Genomic DNA, 17,672 nt, shown 5'->3' on the forward strand with positions numbered 1-17,672 from the left:
AGGGGTGGAAGCGATTAACGCGCCTTGATCGGCAGGTAGCACTTTCCGCGTCGCAACCCACGATTATCTACCTAGCTGCAGATACCCACGACGACCAAAGGCGCCCTTTACCACGAGCTCTATTCGCGCCTTGATCCTTCGATATAAAATCAGTCTTGACCAATTCCCCATCTCTCCTACGCTGGCCGAGCTAGCACCCTCGCATCGACAAATAGGACCACTGTGACGGCCTGTCTACGACCCAGTCTCTACTAGGGGATACCATCCTCCCATCCAGTCGCAACCCGATAGTCCCCATACGTACCATATCCTCCGCTATCAACGCAGCGCCGACCACTGCTACAATGGCCTCGCAAACCTCCGACCCGCAAACAAACGGCGTGCCCGCCTCCTCGGCAGGAGCCTCCGCCTCCCAGACGGTCCCCAACACCCAAGCTACCGCAGCGACATCAACAGCAGGATCGCAGCCCCCCTCTCAGAGCCAACCGACCCAATCCTCGTCTACGCAACAACCTTCACAACAGCAACAGCAACCACAGCAGCAGAACAACTCACAACAGCAGCAGCAGCAATCAGCACCCCTCAACCCCAATGCCTCGGCCCCGCGTCCCCGCGACGCCCGCATGATCGAGCTCCTTCTCACTTCTCAAGGCGTCACGTCCTACGAATCGCGCGTGCCCCTTCTCCTTCTCGACTTCGCCTACCGGCACACCTCGAGCATCCTCTCCGACGCCATCTACCTCTCAGCGGACCCCTACACCTCGCAGGCTGGCTCCAAGGCGTCCGCCTCGGGCGCCGCCGCCGGCTCGATTCCAGGCGCGGCAGGCGACGCCGCTGTCAGTGCGAATGCCGTCAAGCTCGCCATCGCTGCGCGGCTCGGCTACCAGTTCCGCGGAGGCGGCGGTGCGGGCGGCGTGTCTAAGGACTGGCTACAGGAGCTCGCGCGCGAGCGCAACAAGACGGCGCTGCCCAAGGTCGCCCAAAATGAGTGGGGTCTCAGGCTGCCCAGCGAGCGCTTCGTGCTGAGCGGCGTGAGCTGGGGGCTCAAGGACGTGTGGGAAGAGGCGGGCATCGACGAGGACGACGAGGACGAGAGTGAAGACGGTACCGGCGCGCCTGTTGGTGACGGTGCGATGGAGGGAGTGGAGGCGACGAACGTCACTGCCGATGAGGATATTGGCGGTGACGGCGTCGAGGGCGGCACGATGGAGGATGTATTTGGCAAGGACGTCGACGAGGACGCGGAGATGGAGGGCACGTCTCAGTGAGGGCGGTGTCACGTACGTCCACCCGATTTTCGGGATTGATGTTCCAGCAGCGTCAGTGGCGGGTAGGGGCGCGTGCAGAGACACCTGCGGCCGGGCTTGATCTGGACAGTGTGTTATCTGCAGCTGTCAAGACGCAACGGGTGAGAAATGGAAATAAGGGAAAAGAGATCGTTCCGGAGTTTTACATTCAGGAGTAACGGAAAAGCCTCGGCCTTCTGTTCGGCTGTCGGGAAGCAAGGCCCAGCCAGGATAGGATCAACTTGGCGATATCTCTTATATGCAACGCTAAAATGCTAAACAACAGAGAGCACCGGCACGTTTCACAGAGTACGGACATTCGAAGGCTAACAGGAGTTGAATCAGATGGTTACTCCTTCAAGACTTCTACAGTATAAAGCACCAATTCCAAACGCCTCCCGCTATGCACCTTAACATTACCTGCCCGGGACAAGAAAAGAATAAAAGGGCCGACCCCGTGTGAGTTCGTGTGCCCCAAACCGCTGTCTCTATAGTCCTCGACACAACAAGAGAAGCGCATCAACACGGAAGATTAGTTCGCACCTGCTTTGGTATTAGGATTGTACACCGAAGCCTGTTCCTCCCTTTTTAGCACACTATTTCTGCACGCCTTTTTCAAGGGTGAGATGATTTACCCCGGTAATGAGTTCAGCTCCGACGTCTTCAACGAACACCCTCTGTGCAGATTCGGATGACGTTGTTTCCTTGCTGCTGGGCTGAGGAGTTCGCTCGCGTTGGGTTCGCATATCGAAGTCGGCTCCGTCGTCCTCGTCATCTTCCTCGGCGTCTTCGTCATCGGCGTCCTCGTCCTCCATGATGGAGGCTGTGAGCTGGTCCTCGCCGTCAATGCTTCCACTGAGAATGCTCTCGCGTTCATCACCGTAGTCATCAACCGAGGCTCGCGAGATGTAGCTCTGGCCCATCTCGTCGCCAATCTCTTCGTCGTCATCGATGTCTTCTTCGAGGTCAGCCTGCTCATCATCGTCATCTGTGTCGCTCGCAGAGAATTCGTCCAAGTCCAATGGAGTGTCTCTCCAGTACGTAAAGTCCGTGTATTCCTCTCCACCACCCTTGACCAAAGTGCTCACGGGTGGAAAGAAATGGTCCACAACCTCGTTGATGTTGATATAGCTTAGCTTGAGCTTATTCAAGCTGAGCAAATCAAGGGAGACCTCGGCGTTGGAGTTGATAGTGAAGATGCGGTTTCTCGGGACGTCCACCGTCCTGTACGAGATCTGATCCGTCAGACGGTTTCCGAACCCGGCGTAGAACGGTGTTCGATCCGGTCCGTACAAATGGCGAATGTCGCGGAGGGTGGCCATCTTGAAAACATGAGGTTTTCTGAGGTACACCTCACGACGGAGTGCGGCCATGGTCCTGTCTGGAGACAGAATTGTAGGACCTCGCGGCACCCGGTACTGCCCTTGCTGAATACCGGCCAAGTACGCCCTCGTGGTGTCGGACTGCCCCACTGATCGACTGGTCAAATACATGATGTTGTACCCGTTTGCGACAATGTCGCTGTAGAGTTTCGCCACACCGGCATGCGTCCAATCGCGGCCAATCATGTTGAGAACGTGGCCCAGGGCATCCGACTTGGTGATAGTGCCGTCAATGTCGGATATGACGACAGGCGTCTCATGCTTCCATAAGTACATGTTGGCCTGGCAAGTCGCTCTGTTGACAGTGAAGCTCATGGTGTTTTCTCCAGGCTTTAGACACAGCGCCTTCAGTTGATCGCTAGTCAGACGAAGCGTCTTGGCATAGTTTAGGTTGGGGTTTCCGGCCGTCGATTGGGGAGGTGTGCTGGGAGGAGTTTGCAGGCCAGAAGCTCCGGCGTCCGACTCGGTTCTCCTGTGGATTGGGGAGGGCGCAGTAGTTGTCACGTCACTGCCGTCGCTCTGATATCCAGGGTCTGATGCAGCGTCCGCAGCAATGACGGGATTTGGGCGGTAGCCCGCCTCCATCGTCTTCTTCTTGGCCGCTTCCTTGGCCTCCTCGCTGCTATAGATCCAGATGTTGCCGTGCTCGTCCATACCGAAAAGCGAACCAATATCATAGGGTCCCTCAAGCTCTTCGGACAGAATCTTGCGTGCAAGAATCTCGGCGCGGAAAACGTCCTCCTCGTTGCTCTTGAAACCGGTCATGTCTAACATTAGATCACCGCTTTCCGTGACGTGGCTGGGAATGTTGTTGGCCGAAAGCTCTTTGGAGAGCATGAGCGCCCGTTCAAGTGCTTCCTTTGGTGCAAGCGGAGGGGGGCTCTGCGACCTCTCGGACAGGGCAAAATCGGCAGAGCCTTCACCGTATGCTCGCACGCTCGCACGCGCCGACTTGCGAAGCACATCGTCGCTGTAAGGGCGCTGGGCGGCGGACACCCAGTCTTCTGATCTCAGTCGTGAATGGGAGAGGTCAGGCGAGGTTGAAAGAGGGGTGTTGAGTCCTGCAAATTTTAGCTACAACGGAGTTTCCTCGGGACAGATGCAAAACGAACCATGGGGACCAAATGTTGCGGCATGGATGACTGAAGGAGGCGGACGACGAGGTTTCGTGGAGTCGGAGTCAAGGTCCAGTAGCTCTGGCTCACCGAGGCCAGGCGAGGAAGGGTTCTCCGGATTCAAGGGAGGGCTCGATGCCGGAGAGACCAGCGGGGACGTCTGCAGATCCCTTGGGATGGTGTCGCTGGTCTCGAAGACGAAGAAGGCCTCACCCTCCTCACCAAGCTTCATGGAGTAGTCCTGCTTGACGCCGTTGACCTTGAACTCGACCTTCTTCTCATAGGGCCGAAGGAGCGAGAACTTCCCGAAGCGAACGTGGAAGGGCGAACACGCAAGGGTGCCGTCCTCCTGCTCAACGACGATTACATCGATGGCGCCACTGAGAGTGGCCGGGTTTATGGAGTTCCATGTCGAAGAGACGGATGCGCTGAGGTTTCGTACGTATTGCATGGTGACTGAGAAGCTCCGGCTTGCGACGGGTTGGAGCGCGGGAGTCTTTCAAGGGGGGAGCCGAAGGGATGAATGATGACAGGAACAGCTGCGAAGGGTTTCCCGAGACGAGATGATGCTGCGACTTCTCGAACCTCAGGAAAGGCCGGTAAGCCGGGAGCTTGAGTCGAGCTGTGCCGCGACGAGTGCGTAGGTAGGCAGTGTGAATTGTTGAGGAAAGTCTTAACTATTATTGGGATGCAAGGTACGAGTGTGGTAGCGGGAGGGGTGGCGGGAATTTGCGAGCGTGCGAGAGCGTGCGAGCGAGTGAGTGAGCGAGTGAGTGGTCGATGCGAGAGAAGCTGACCGAATTCGAGCAGGCCGCGCACAGCAAGGGAGCGAAGCGGAACGGACGAGCAGGGCTGTAAGCTAAGTGGCTTTGCGGGATGCGGCGAGTCGAGAGCTCAGAGCCGAAGCAAAATCACAGACAGAGACGAGAGATGATGTAAAAGTCGGGAAAGAATAGATACAATGAATCACACGATTAAGGTTCGGTTTCGCGGCGTTGGGGGGTCGGATGGAAGAGGGGAGGAAAGAGGATCGGTTAAACGAAGCGTTGAACCTTTTCCTCAGTGCAAGTATCAAGTATGCGTGGTGGTGTGTGGTGGATGGTGCGAAGATGACGAAGCTGCATCCTCTTGTCTTGGGGAAGACATGGAACCAGGCTAGGACATTGGGGCGTGAGCAGCGCGGCGGCGTGGTGGGAAGCAGCGGCACCTGAAGGACCTGGCGCGACAGGGGACAGGGGGGAGATTGGACGCAGCACTAAGGGCAGCTACTGACCACCCCCGTATGTTGGTCGCCGCCAGCCCAACAAGCTACGGCGGGCCAAGAGGGCTGCATTTCCCCCTTCGTCTTGTCATACCCAACAACACTGCCGTGGATCATGTGAAGGTCGACGTTCCTTTCCTTCCCAGCAAAAAATCCGGAGATCATCCTCAATGAGAAAAAAATATTGGAGAGAGAGGGGGGGGAATCCATCGGTTGTTCTTGGACAGAACCATGCCACCCATAACCACAAAAAAAAAAAAGGCACTAAGAAGGCCAATGCCGGCGTTAGAGGGGAGAGCCGCGGCCCAAGGCGCTGCTGAGCTGGCCTGGCATCCGTGGCACGAGGAAAAGGGCCCCCTGATGATGGGCTTTGCATGCCGCCGTCCGTCGACCGAGGCTTTAGTGAAAAATCCCGTCCTGCAGGCAGGCTGCAAGTCGACGCTCAATCCCCAAGGAAGCTTCAGAACGCAGAAATTTCCCAGAAACACACTGTATGCCTCCGCCCGCGGCCGCCCTGTCTCTTCTCATTTCCTTCGGCTTTGTGACTGATCTGGCCTGGTTTCTTCGTTGCTCCCTCAGACACGGCCCATGCCTCTGATTCCTTATGAATTTCCACACGCCCAATGGGCTCAGCCTCGGGCCCAGACGGACGCCAATCAAAGCCAAGGGGTCTACCGTCACGTTGTCGTCTACCGTTCCAATTCAGATACTCTCCCCCTGGTCGGCTCTCAACTTGGCTCAACGTCTCCCCCATCCCTTCTGTCTCCAGCATGAGCCCGGCAGCAAACCAGCCTCCTCATATATCGTGCCGCCTGTATAGCACCTGTACATAGTAATGCGTGCCGCGATCAAGGGGCGGTATTCTGCACATGATGGATACGAAACCCCACAGCCAACACTCACCTAAACTGGGCCAGTCGGCTGACTCGGTTCGTGTAACTCAAGGTACTCGTGACACTTCATGACTACTGCTGTTCCTTAATGAACAGGGCAAGGAGACGAAAAAGAAGAAGGGAAAAAGAATGTCTACCAGCCAGACTATGCTCTTGGGACTCTTGGGACTGATGTCATTGCCAAATTACCCCTCCATCAACCATCGGCGACTCCCCCCATCCTGACAGCGCTGTTTCCCAGATTTAGACGACCCAAGGCATTAGGAAGAGCCCCCGTGTTCTCTATCCTTTTTGTCGCGAAAACACGGCTGCCTAGGTAGGTGAGCATCGTGATGTATCGTCCGCGCCTGGCATTTGTCTCCGTTCGTCGCCAACGAAACTGGCTGGTCTGCCTGGCCGCGACCGCCGAGGGGCCGAGGTCACCTGCGCGGGTGGGCGCATGAATCGCAACCCATGCCGAAGGACCCAATTCTTTTCCCCCCTTCTCTTCCCAAGGCTTCAGTGTCCTCCTTCACGTCCTCATGTGAAGTCCCCACATAAAATAAGGAAGAAAAGAATCATTGGGATCAACTGAGAACTGTAGCTGGACATGGCTGCCATGTTCGTCCAATCCTAAACTGGATGGTTCCATCCACCGGGCCCAGGCACAGGGTGCAATCATGGGTTCGCCCATGGAGGGCCAACCTAGCCTCGGACAAGCAAAGTCAACCGCTTCTAGAACGAAAAAAGACAATTTTCCCGTGTGTTCGAATACGTGTTGCACCTTTCAGCTACAGACCTTTCTAGAGGAGAGTGAATGACATATTAGTTCTGTACGTCGCGGATCGACTTGTTGTCGCATGTAGTGATTCGGTTCGTCATGATATCCTCTTCACCAGCCATTTATTTTTCTCCGCTATACACAACCTTCGTCACATGCAATAGAGTTGAAAAAATCATCAATACTTTTATATATAGGCGTCAATTGGATTTCCAAGCTGCACGGCTTGCTCTTTCCGTTGCTGAATCCATCAACCCGGATGGTAATATCAAACCTCATTGTTCTGTCTCCAATGCCCATCGTTCCATATCATTAAGCTCCGCGCATTTACTCAATCTCCAAAACAGCAGGGGCCTTGATTTTCTTGCCGTTAAACTTCTCCAATCCCTCGCCACTCTGTGTCACCTGTTAGTATCTGGCGCTCAATACTGGCAAGGATATAAAACTTACGTAGCTGAAGAGAGGCGAGACCTCGACGCCAACTTCGGTGGTCTCGCCAGTGACGGTGGCACCGGCAGACTCGAGCCAGCGCTTGCCCTGGAGCATGATGTCGCGCTTGCTAGTGTCGGGGTCATCCTCGCCTGTGCCGCTGGCGTTCTTGAGCGGCGAAAACTCGTCTTCACGCTTCACCTCCATGGAAGCGAACTTGCTGAGCTCCAGCATGGGGAAGACGTCAAAGACAAACTGCTCCAGCTTAATGCCGTTGGCCTTCTCGGGCTTGATCGTCTCACCGGACTTGAGGTCGGCGTACGGGATCTTCTTGCGCGCAATGTGGTGAGGAAGCTTGTGCGCCCACTGGGGAATGCTTTCGAGGAAGCGGAAGGAGTAGTAGTGGTTGACAATGTTAGCGGCGCGGAACTTGAGGACGCCAGGCTGCTTGGGGTCTTGAGCCTCCGCCGTCTCCTGGTCAATCTCGGAGTACTCGACAACGTCGGGCTTGCCGTTCTTGAGCAGAATCAGACCGACAGACTCGGTGGCGTTACGCTTGCGCACGACCTTGGTGGTGATGTCGACGTCTTTGGAGGCGGAGAAGCCAATGAAGACTGGGTCGGCAACCTTGACGAGACAATTGTCGACGCAGTAGGCGTGGATGTGCTCAATGCCCCTCTTGCGCATGTCACCCATGACGTCCGACACAACGAGCGCCTGGTAGATGCCTCCGTTTCCGTCGGGGGCTACGGCGACCTTGCTCTTGGACTCGAGCAAAATCTTTCCGTCGTTGGAGATGCATGGCAGCACGCCCTGCTCAAAGATCAAGACGTTGGTCTTGTCGAGGCCGAAGTAGTTGTTCTCCTGGAAGTACTGCTCCGTGGGGCCGCGAGTGGGGCCGGATGTCATGACGTACCAAGGGACAACCGCACTGCTGGTACCGGCCTTCTTGGCCGCAAGCTCCTGCACCTTGCGAATACGCTCGGCTTGGATCTTAAAGAGCGACTTATGGCTGGGAAGACCGATGTCGTAGCAACCCTTGGGTGCAGAGCTGCCTAGTCTAGTTCCCTGACCGCCTGCCATCAACACAACGGCCACCTTGTTCTGCCCAATCAGATCGAGACCCGACTGATACCACTTCTCAATGTCTTCGGGCCTCGAGTCGAGGATACTGGCGGTAGCGGATTCGGGCAACGGCTCAAGGCCGGACTGGGCGGAGGCATCGTCGGTCTTGGGAGGGTTCAAGGCGCGATCGGTGATCTTGTTGATGTGCTCGGGGTCGAAACCGGACAGCTGTTGGAAGAGGGTGGCCTTCTCGGAGGTGGGGAGCTCATCATAAAAGGTGAACACCTGGTCCTGCCCTGCCTTGGCGTATTTCTCCTTGAGCTGGGCGAGCTGCTCAGCAGAGGGCTCAGTCGCGGCGGGCTTGCCGGAGCCGATGTTCAAAACAGACTTGATGGCATCCATGATGGGCGTCCTAGGCGGCTCGGCGTGTTGTGGCTTGGTGTCAAGTCAATTGAAATCCGGCAATCAGAACACAACCTGGAGTTGATATGGTTCGCAGGCTTATGGCGGAAGTCTGGAACTCGAAGGAAGCAGGAGAAGCAAATGGCGGAGTGGAAGTAAACAATGTAGGTTGCCAGCTGGATGGGTAGCTTACCTTACTTGTAGTCCCCGCCAAGGACCCCTCAATGGTCCAAATATAGTGCCAGAGTGGGAGTTGCTTGGTGGGCTGTCAAGGTCCCCGCCAGTTGTCAGGTCAGATCAGTGATCCATTGGACAGGTTGAGCCCCGGTGTGTTGTTTCCGGACGGGATGGAGCCCCTCATTCCAGGGCCAAAAGACGCCTTCAGGGGATGATAGGTTGCTTTCAGCTGCGGGCCCCTCACTCCAATTCGTTTTCAGGAGATACGATACTCGACAGCCAGCCAGCTCTGCACATGCCCCGGAGGCGTCTTGGAGGCCTGCATCCTACGGGAAGGAGACAAGGGACACACTCCTCCGGATACGAGAGGAGGCATCGAGGCTGCCGAGCTGAATGCTGGGCTGAATGCTGGGCTCACGTAAGAAAACCTGGTGAGACGTGGTGATCTCCGCCACGGTACGGCAGCCACTCCGGACATAGGAGCCGGGTTGTGCGACGTGGCGTTGGTCGTTAGTCGTTGTTCGAGACGGGAATGATGTGTTCAGTGCTGGGCATGGCACTTGTTTATACTGTGTTTTTTTAACCGTGATTTTGTTCGTATTGTGGCGACCTCAAGAGGGACGCCTTGGCTACGGTTCTCAGTCCGACGCGGGAAGCGCTAGGAACTGCCTTTTATGTCCCGTTATGCCAGATTTATGGTAAGAGGAGGATGACGAGATTGAAGCCGGCAAGCCAACACGGCTGTGCCAAGTTAAGATAGGTCGAGGCGGAGCGCGCAGGAGCTCTTCAGCCTCATACACGGACAGGTAGCGTGCGGCACTGCGGCAGGCAGCGGTCAATCCGGAACTGTGTTCTGCACACTCCGCAGGAAAGAAATGCATGTCATGCCCAAGGTTCAGTCCGAGGCCAGAGCGTGTTGCCTCCAATTTCCTCCCGAGAAACACGCTGAGAACTCCAGAGCGAACGAGCATATGCGGATACCCCCGACTACTTAGGGATTTAAGTACCCATCTATCTACATACAAAACGGTACAGGGAGTCGATGACTGCAGTTTTGATGACAACCAATTCGATAGTCTCGAGGCGCCATGCCTTTCCGCGGATTTGAAATTGGCAAGGTGTCTGCCGTAAACATTTAACCTTTGCTTCTCAAGCGAATACTGCAGGCCTAAAAAGACGTAAGTAATGGGGAATAAAGATAAGCAGCCAGTGCCCTCTCATATTGCCCTATAACTATGCGTTTCCCGCCTTCTTCCCCTCGACATATCAATCCAGCTGCAGAAAGGAAGAAAAGTAAGAAAAGGAAACATTAGAAACCCCCGTCATCCTGACCAGGAAAGGCCTCTTGTGCCCGTCAATCAATGCCCCTCCCTCCCTTCAGGAGGTGGCCGGCACTGCCTGCCTTACCGCCCCTCCATCTCCCCCCCAAGCAGGCAAGCAGGCACGCAAACAAGCCTTTAGCTGGCCGCTGTCATGTGGCGTGTCAAGCATTCCACGTCCCACGCCGACCCGATCACCCGCTCCTCCCACACTGTGCAGAGCGCTAGCAGCGATTGGCACTGTACAAGGAGCATAGGCGGAGGGAGTGCAACTGCGATTCGCAATTAATGGTGCAAGCATTATTATTTAGACGGATACAGTGCGGCACAGGTACCGACCAGCAGACTCGGGCTGTTTGACAGTCGCTGTAACAGTCACAGTGGCCCCTTGACTCCAAAAGTCCACCTCCTGGCTTTTTCCTGGTCAGTGTCATGGTTGTCGACATCGCCGCCGCTGACAACTCAACTGCCGAGATTTTCTTCCACCCTCTTTATTTATTTCTTGACCGACTTCTGTTCTCTCACGCCAGACCGCCCCTGAGAGGACTAGCGAACGGTCTCCTCCTTCGCTTCTCCCCTATCCTTCCGCTTTCTTTACCTTCCTTTTTTCCGACTCTTGAGCTAGACGCGGCGATGTTATGGACCTTGTTTATGAAAATAATTCTCATCAGCTCCCTCGTCGCCTGGTGGCTTAAGCGACCAAATAGCCGCTTCCAGAAATTCGTTCTCCTCGCCGCCACCCTTGCAGCCTTTTGGGTTGTCGCTCCTCTCTACGCCTCGCTCTGCCTCGCCTGGTCTGTTCACTACACCCGTGAGGGCATTCGCTATTGGAGCCTGGATGAGCTGCTCGTCCGGCATGCTAGCATGCTGGTGACGCTCGCCGCAGTCGTATGGTGAGTTTCACCCACGTGCCCATTTCCCCGCGCTTGCCAATTGTCTGCTGTGTGTCGCTGCGGTGCTGTTCGGCACACGCGACACACCTGCTAATCCCTATTTACATGCTTCTCTAACCCTTTTTAGGCTGCTTCATCGCGCCTGGCAGACTCTCTGGAAACCGACAACCGACCTCATCAGTATCCTTGGAGTGGACGTTCCCGAGGCCCCTGATGTGTCCCTGGCTGGCATCCGACCCGACGCTGCAACCCTCAACTGGACACGCCCGACGCACAACCGACCTGTGCAGAAGTTCCTCATCCAGGTTAATGGCGTAAATGGTCAGTCTTGGTCTGCTTCGTAAGCGGTCATGGAAGGTGTTTCTGACAATCATTCACAGTTGGGGAATCGAGGCAGGAGGAGACTGCGATCACTGTCACAGGCCTGCGGCCCAACCACTGCTACAACATCCGCGTCATCGCTGTCGGACCGAACAATTTCCAAGCAGGTAGCCAGGTTATTCGATTGCGCACCTACCGATCCGACGGACGACCAGAACTGGGCAACTCCAGGCTCCCCGACAGTTTTCAAGAGCAAGACCCGAAGTCCGGACAGTTCCCCTGCGTTGAAGACAATGCCGGTCGCAATCAGGTTCCTACCATCGAGGCGGCTCCCTCTCTTGAGAGCGGATCCGCTGCTGCACGAGACGGCCCTTCTGGCCAGAGACGCAACACCGTCAACCGCAGGCATTCTCCGTCCATAGCGAGCCAGGAGCAACCTTCGATAAAGGATTTCGCGAGCGACCATCCCGAGGCTTCCCTCAAAGACCTGGCCGATACGTTAGAGAGGACGAGGAAGGAAATCGATGAGACAGCAGCCCTCCACGCATCCGAAGAAAGCGAGTTCAAACAGCTTGAAGAGCGGCTTAAGAAGGAAAAGGAGGAGAAGAAAAAGATGCAAAAGGAAAAGGACGACAACACGGCGCAATTGCGGCAAAAAGTCAAGGCCACCTATGAGCAGATGCGCCAAGCCACAAAAGATAAGGCGAGGAAGGAGAATCTGCTCAAGGAAAGGCAAGACAAGCGCAAAAAGATCAGCGATAATGTCGACAAATGGACTACTGAAATCGAGAACATGCGTAAGACGCGCAAGGGATTTGCGTCTGAGAAGGAGAGCTTGGAGCAGGATCGCGACCTCAAGGTCAAGCACCTGGACGAGGATAATTCTGCATTGCAGGAGGAATACTCACAGCTCGAGGCCGAATACAAAGAAAAGAAGGAACAGCTGAAAGAGCTTGAAGATGCTAGGAGAAAGCTTCCTGGCGGAGAGGAGGACGACACATGGCGGGAAGACGACCGAAAGATGAAGCGGGATTTCGAGATGAAGCGGCGGGAACTCCAGAGCCAACTCATTATGGAGAACCGGAAGGCCCAGCAACTTGAAGGCCATATCCACGTTCTCCACGCTCAGGTCTACGCCCAGAACCAGCAGAGTCTCCAGCTCTACAACCAGGCAAACTCTTCCGGTGTCGACTTCGAACAGAACGCCTCGGCGCAAGTCAAACGCAGAAGCCGCACTGGGAATACGCTCTCCAATGCCGCCATCTCATCCCCAACTGGGCCTTTCCCCGCTTCCGATTCCCCCTTCGAACTTCCCACCAGTTTTAGCAACCGGTCCGGGTTCTCACACTTTCTGGATATCTCTGGAGGTGATGGATTTGGCGCCGATCAGTTTTCGGATACGGACCTCAGAGCACTGCCCGGCAACGCTCCACTCAGCCCAACGGCAGCGGCTTTGTTGCCCTCAGGCATCCTGGGCGATGATGAATCTGCAAGCCCTGATTCATTCTCTCGAAGAAGCCCCTTCGTACCGGAAGACGAATATGACGCCCAATCGCCTCAATCATCGAAACCATCGAACAGTGCCCAATCAAGCCCTCCCGGGTCCTCGCACAAGACGGCGTTCCCGCCGTTCCCATCGTTCCCGAAGGATGAAGGCGATCACGCATCGCTCAATGATGTTACATCTTCTCCCAGCGGGCAGCCACCACCAGCAGCACACCGATTTACGAGCTTGCTCTCTTCATTCCAGAGAGGCAAGGGTGCCAAAGCTGTTGACGAAGGTGGGCCGATGTTGGGGACTTTGAAGCACGGTCAAAGTCAGTCCTTTCCTCGACATACGGACGATCCCGATGCAACGATTCGACGCAGAACAAGTTTCTCCTCCGTGGGCCGAGATAGAAATTCGGTAGGGCCCGATACAATCGAGAGCAGCGCATCCAACCTTGGTCGAAGCATGTTTTCTTCTGCGCGCCGTTTGATGCTATGGAATGTTCCTTTCGCGGATAGGGATCCCAGCAGTCCTAGACCGGCTTCCATGGCTTCGGCGGACTTGCCCCGGCCGTCAACTGATAGCGGTTCTATTTGGAACCACCCTGGAGACCGAAACCGCTTGTGGTCCCCCGACGGCCCATGGCCTTCGAGGACTCCGTCGAGGCGTCCCTCACTCCATGGCTCTCCTGCGGCTTTGAAAACAACACTGGCCTCGGCCGACGACGAAATTCTGGATCACGAAGCGTTGAACGATCCGCAAGTGTCGCCCAGCCAGGTCGGAGTCATTGGCAGCAGACCGCCGGCTAGTAAACAGAATTCCGACTCGAAGTCGTTGTTGAGTCAACGTCTCAATCCCGCGGCGCCGACCTTTTCTATAGGTGGGATAGGTGGTCTATTCCGCAGTAAGGACAAGGAAAGTGACTCGGGCAAAGACAAGGACAAATCGAAGTCGAAGGACAAAGCCAAGGACAGGGCTAAAGACAAGGAAGCAAAGGAAAAGGGTAAAACCAGAGAATTCTCCACGCCCAGCCTGGATCTTCCGCAAGGCTATGATGCGTCTCCGACAGACTCGAGAAAATCACGCGATGCCTTTTCCGTCCACACCCAGGCGTCTGTCACCGAATCTCGAGAGTCCTTGACGCTTGATAGGGCCGTATCAAGCACGCTGTCTGACTCCAATGTCAAGGACCAAGAGAATGCCTACCGGAAGCTCTTCAGGAAAGGAAGTTCCAGCAAGTTCAGTCTGTCATCTCGGCTAAGCAAAGATTCTGGTCTGTTCAAGAAGGGACCAGGAAGCACCACCAACTCAGACAAGAACTTGTCGGCCGACCGGTCTAGCTTTGGCGACATTGATGACTATGGCGAAGAAGGGTTGCTTGGTCGAAGCTACGAAAGCGTCACTAGCAGCCCGTCTCTCGGCCCGTCCAAGTCTAAGGAAACCAAGGAAAGCAGGATGACTAACTGGAGTAGTAAGTTTTCCATGAAAAAGAAGGGCAACAAGGAGAGTGTTGATTTGCACCGGGCTACTCTTGAGGCCGATGATGAGGAGGAAAAGAAAGACGTGTAGTTCAGTGACGGTGTTGAGGTGAGGCCGCCTCATAAATGTAGTGCTCTTCAGCTATAACAAAAATCAATACAAACCAGAGTTTGACAAATGAGCTTTCCTGGCCTCAAAACGAGGATATTCTCTACACTCTCATTTTGCACGAGTCTTGAAAGATTACCATCCCTATCGTCGAATGCTTCGAAAGATATGCTGAACAAATACTGGCCGTTCCGATTCTTGTCGGATGTTGAGGCGGATTGAGAACATTCGTATTAGACAGGCGGTGAAGCTGATTCCGGCAGAAAGTCTCAATGGCAAGCTCCGGCCGAAAGCATGGGTCACATTTACGAGCCGACAGCGACGACGGGTACCTGTAGATTTACCCACCCGGATCGAACCACCCGGGCAAACTCACCCTTGCTGCCAGCGGCGACGACAAAAACAGAACAAGGACGAGCTGGACGAAATTCACTACAAGGAGGGAAGCTATCGTCGCGCAGTCGCCCATTACACCCCATCGATTGCCCTCCCGACCGAGACACATCACCTCCCCGGGGAACCGTGATACTTTCGAAACCTGACACCTCCCAGTCCGCCGACCCTCCCTCCGCTTGATGGCCGCAATGGCGGCTCAGAATCCGACCGGCGGCGCCCCCGAGGGCCTGCCGATGCCCTCGCGCAACCCGCTCCCTCTATCGGCCTCGCAGGAGGCGCAGATCAGAGACATCTACTACGCGCGCGTCCGCAACGCCTGCGCGCCCGAGATCAAGGGTGCGTTCCCCTCCCTCTAGCCCCCGCGGCACTTCCTGCTGCTTTTCCTCGAATGTATCTGGTCATTGCTGTGCTCTAAGGGCAACTTTTTCTTCTTTGCGGTCGCTCTCCAACAACCTCAACAACCTTGACGAGCAAGCTGACAAATCACACTCATAAACAGCCTTCGCGGACTGCGCCCTAAACCGGACCTTCACCGTCTCCTTCGTCTGCCGCACGCAGCTGCGCGCCATGAACGGTTGCATGAAGTCACACGCGACGCCCCAGGAGCACGATGCCGCGCGCGAGGAGTGGTTCGCCAAGCGCCTCGAACGGCAAAAGGAGCGCGAGCGCAAAGCTGTGAAGAAGTCGCAGCAAGAGGACTTTATCCGCGAGTGGTGGGGGTTGCCCGAAAAGGATATCGAGACGAGGAGGAAAGAGGAGGAGAAGATGCGCATGGCCGAGAGGGTAGGCGGGTACGCCGCCAAAGACCGGAAGAGGGCAGAGGAGCAGGCGGCGGCGGCGGCGGCGGAAAAGAGGTGAGGATGCGGTATGAGGTTACCCGCATATAAAATAACCGGAGAGAGGGGCGAAGAGGTTAGATGCATGCGTTGAGCGTTCTGGATTTACGGCTTGGGACACCCTGCTCTATGGCGCGGACATTCGGCTTGTACAAATACAACTTACACAAACACACACACACACACACCATGTAAACTATAGCAACCCAAAATCGGGGCTGAAGCCGGTAACGATACGACGGGTCATTATCAAAGATACGTTAGCGAGGCCTGTCCACGGCCAATAAGCTTGTATTCTCTAGCAGCGCAAGTCACGTCTTGGAGATGCCTGCACGTAGTCTAAGCTTTTGTCTAATGCAACATTCCATCAGGAGCAAAAGTTTATCTACTCGGATGTGTGCTCTTTTTCTCCTCTTGCATGACAGTTCCCTCCTTCCTTTCCCTTCCCTCGAAAACGCCAGGTTTCTCAACCTCTCAGAAAACAAAGATACGGCCGGACAGAGGCCCACTAGACCTCTCTCTTCTGGAGCTCGGCGGGGAGCGTGGTAGCGACCTTGTCCTTGAAGAGCTTCTCGGCGCGGGCCCAGACAGGGTCGTTGCGCCAGTCCTTGAGGTTCAGGAGGGTGGGCAGCAGGTCGTTGCTGAACGCCTCGCTGGACTCGCGGGGCAGCAACGAGGGCAGGTGGTCGATAGAGATGACGCTCAAGGGCGGGTTCTCGAAGCCCTCGACGGGAACTGTGGGCTTGTCGAAGGTGGTAGCCACAGTGTAGATGGGGACTGGGGATTGGTTTGTCAGTATAACCAAATGTGAGTCACAGGCTCCTGTACTCACTGGGGTTGTGGGGGTTGGTGGTGTCTGCGGAAACATCGCAAACAACGGATAGGTTTCTTGAAGAAGTCTGAAGAGATTCGCGGTTGACGAAGGCTATAGGAGTAGATGTCAGTGTAGGTTCTGGGGAGTTCATGTTCCGAGCACATCGCCATTTCGGATTCTGGGAAGGAAAAAAACCAGGAGCTAAGGAGTCTTTCGTTTGTGGGGATGATGCAACGTACGAGGGATAGGTTGGCTGTGGAAGGCACGGATGTTAGTACTCCATAGTCGGATTGCCTCCTTGAGGCCTTTCTCGGAGAAAACACATACCTCAAGTAAATGCAGTTCACGAAGATGTCAGACTCCGTGATCTCACTGTACGGACCGGGCTTGGCCTGGGTCTCCTGGATATCCTGCGTCTCTTGTTAGCACGGCCAAGACCCTTGGAGCCAAAGCTAAGGCTTACCCAGCGGATGATGTCCGTGACACCGGCCCTCGTGCACATGTCGACAGCGCCGGAGCCGCAGCGGCCAAGAGCGCCAATGACAATGACTCTAGGCTTCTTGCCTCCGTTCTTCGCCACGCCATCATCCAAGGCCTTCTTGACGTCCGCAATCAGAGCGTCCTCGTTCGGGTATGACTCCACGGAGGGAAAGGGCTCGCCGGGGTGGGTGAGCTGCCAGGCCCAGTTCTCGAGGGCAAGAGCGGCGCCGGAGAAGCCAGCGTGGTAGCCTACAAGGTATTAGACTTGGCCTCAAGGGAACAGTGTTACTGTACGGACCAAAGGCCGCGACGCGTCTTCCGGAGTCATTTGTCAAGAACTCCAAGTCGAGCAGGGTACCGCCGCCACGGGGAAAGCGTCCGAGAGTCTTCTCGAAACCACCTTGTCCCTGGAAATCTGTTAGCGACAGCTAGGCGAGATTTCCCTCGGCGAACTTGCCTTGTAAACGTGGAGGAAGGTAACGTGAACGTGCTTGAGGGGGAACTCTTTCTCCTCGAGCTCCTTCAGGCCAACAATGATATGGTCGGCGGGGGCCGTCTCCCAAGAGCCCTCCTCGACGAGGGTTGCGCCTACGGCTTCGAACTCGGCATCGTCAAAGATGCGAACGGGACTGCGCTCGACATTGACAGTGTAGCCAGCCTTGATCAGGGCCTGGGTGGTACTGGGAGTAAGGGCAGAGCGGTGCTCAAGGGGCTTGGTCTCGGACCGAAGGTGAAGGACGGTGCTGGCCATTTTTGCGGTTTTAATT

The 17,672-nt window shown here is 55.7% G+C and overlaps 6 protein-coding genes across 6 annotated transcripts; 3 read left to right on the forward strand and 3 right to left on the reverse strand.

Annotated features, from left to right (window-relative positions):
• Nucleotides 1-13: 13 nt before the first annotated feature.
• CDEST_12286 (Putative HAD superfamily, LIPIN family protein) lies at nucleotides 14-4,905 on the reverse strand. Its single transcript, XM_062928442.1, has 2 exons — nucleotides 3,781-4,905; nucleotides 14-3,729 (listed from the first exon to the last, which is right to left on the reverse strand). The coding sequence occupies exons 1-2, from the start codon at nucleotides 4,232-4,234 to the stop codon at nucleotides 1,883-1,885; spliced, it is 2,301 nt and encodes a 766-aa protein (XP_062784493.1). The 5' UTR covers nucleotides 4,235-4,905; the 3' UTR covers nucleotides 14-1,882.
• Nucleotides 42-1,299, forward strand: CDEST_12287 (Putative transcription initiation factor TAFII31, histone-fold). Its single transcript, XM_062928443.1, has one exon. The coding sequence runs from the start codon at nucleotides 345-347 to the stop codon at nucleotides 1,266-1,268; it is 924 nt and encodes a 307-aa protein (XP_062784494.1). The 5' UTR covers nucleotides 42-344; the 3' UTR covers nucleotides 1,269-1,299.
• A 1,568-nt stretch (nucleotides 4,906-6,473) lies between the features above and the next one.
• Nucleotides 6,474-8,762, reverse strand: CDEST_12288 (Putative UDPGP family, nucleotide-diphospho-sugar transferase). The gene is made up of 2 exons (XM_062928444.1): nucleotides 7,148-8,762; nucleotides 6,474-7,093 (listed from the first exon to the last, which is right to left on the reverse strand). The coding sequence occupies exons 1-2, from the start codon at nucleotides 8,591-8,593 to the stop codon at nucleotides 7,025-7,027; spliced, it is 1,515 nt and encodes a 504-aa protein (XP_062784495.1). The 5' UTR covers nucleotides 8,594-8,762; the 3' UTR covers nucleotides 6,474-7,024.
• Nucleotides 8,763-10,521: 1,759 nt separating this feature from the next.
• Nucleotides 10,522-14,446, forward strand: CDEST_12289 (Putative fibronectin type III, immunoglobulin-like, fibronectin type III superfamily; the record flags this gene model as incomplete). The annotated part of the gene is made up of 3 exons (XM_062928445.1): nucleotides 10,522-10,982; nucleotides 11,110-11,303; nucleotides 11,363-14,446. 3 exons carry the CDS (start codon nucleotides 10,522-10,524, stop codon nucleotides 14,359-14,361), a joined length of 3,654 nt encoding a protein of 1,217 aa, XP_062784496.1. The 3' UTR covers nucleotides 14,362-14,446.
• A 272-nt stretch (nucleotides 14,447-14,718) lies between these two features.
• CDEST_12290 (Putative cytochrome c oxidase biogenesis protein Cmc1) lies at nucleotides 14,719-15,956 on the forward strand. The gene is made up of 2 exons (XM_062928446.1): nucleotides 14,719-15,111; nucleotides 15,275-15,956. Exons 1-2 carry the CDS (start codon nucleotides 14,955-14,957, stop codon nucleotides 15,631-15,633), a joined length of 516 nt encoding a protein of 171 aa, XP_062784497.1. The 5' UTR covers nucleotides 14,719-14,954; the 3' UTR covers nucleotides 15,634-15,956.
• Nucleotides 15,957-16,119: 163 nt separating this feature from the next.
• On the reverse strand, nucleotides 16,120-17,656 carry CDEST_12291 (Putative alanine dehydrogenase/pyridine nucleotide transhydrogenase, NAD(H)-binding protein; the record flags this gene model as incomplete). Its single annotated transcript, XM_062928447.1, has 7 exons — nucleotides 16,120-16,388; nucleotides 16,444-16,536; nucleotides 16,665-16,678; nucleotides 16,753-16,835; nucleotides 16,889-17,154; nucleotides 17,204-17,312; nucleotides 17,363-17,656. The coding sequence occupies 7 exons, from the start codon at nucleotides 17,654-17,656 to the stop codon at nucleotides 16,120-16,122; spliced, it is 1,128 nt and encodes a 375-aa protein (XP_062784498.1).
• Between the last annotated feature and the right edge of the window lie 16 nt (nucleotides 17,657-17,672).

The sequence above is a fragment of the Colletotrichum destructivum genome, chromosome 8, assembly GCF_034447905.1.
Source record: "Colletotrichum destructivum chromosome 8, complete sequence".
NCBI classification, from domain to species: domain Eukaryota; kingdom Fungi; phylum Ascomycota; class Sordariomycetes; order Glomerellales; family Glomerellaceae; genus Colletotrichum; species Colletotrichum destructivum.

Coding starts and splice junctions, on each gene's coding strand:
- CDEST_12287 (XM_062928443.1), top strand. CDS start 345: ATGGCCTCGCAAACCTCCGACCCGCAAACAAACGGCGTGCCCGCCTCC.
- CDEST_12286 (XM_062928442.1), bottom strand. CDS start 4,234: ATGCAATACGTACGAAACCTCAGCGCATCCGTCTCTTCGACATGGAAC. Junction 3,730..3,780: donor CGCAACATTTGGTCCCCATG/GTTCGTTTTGCA, acceptor TAAAATTTGCAG/GACTCAACACCCCTCTTTCA.
- CDEST_12288 (XM_062928444.1), bottom strand. CDS start 8,593: ATGGATGCCATCAAGTCTGTTTTGAACATCGGCTCCGGCAAGCCCGCC. Junction 7,094..7,147: donor TCTCGCCTCTCTTCAGCTAC/GTAAGTTTTATA, acceptor CAGGTGACACAG/AGTGGCGAGGGATTGGAGAA.
- CDEST_12290 (XM_062928446.1), top strand. CDS start 14,955: ATGGCCGCAATGGCGGCTCAGAATCCGACCGGCGGCGCCCCCGAGGGC. Junction 15,112..15,274: donor CTGCGCGCCCGAGATCAAGG/GTGCGTTCCCCT, acceptor ACTCATAAACAG/CCTTCGCGGACTGCGCCCTA.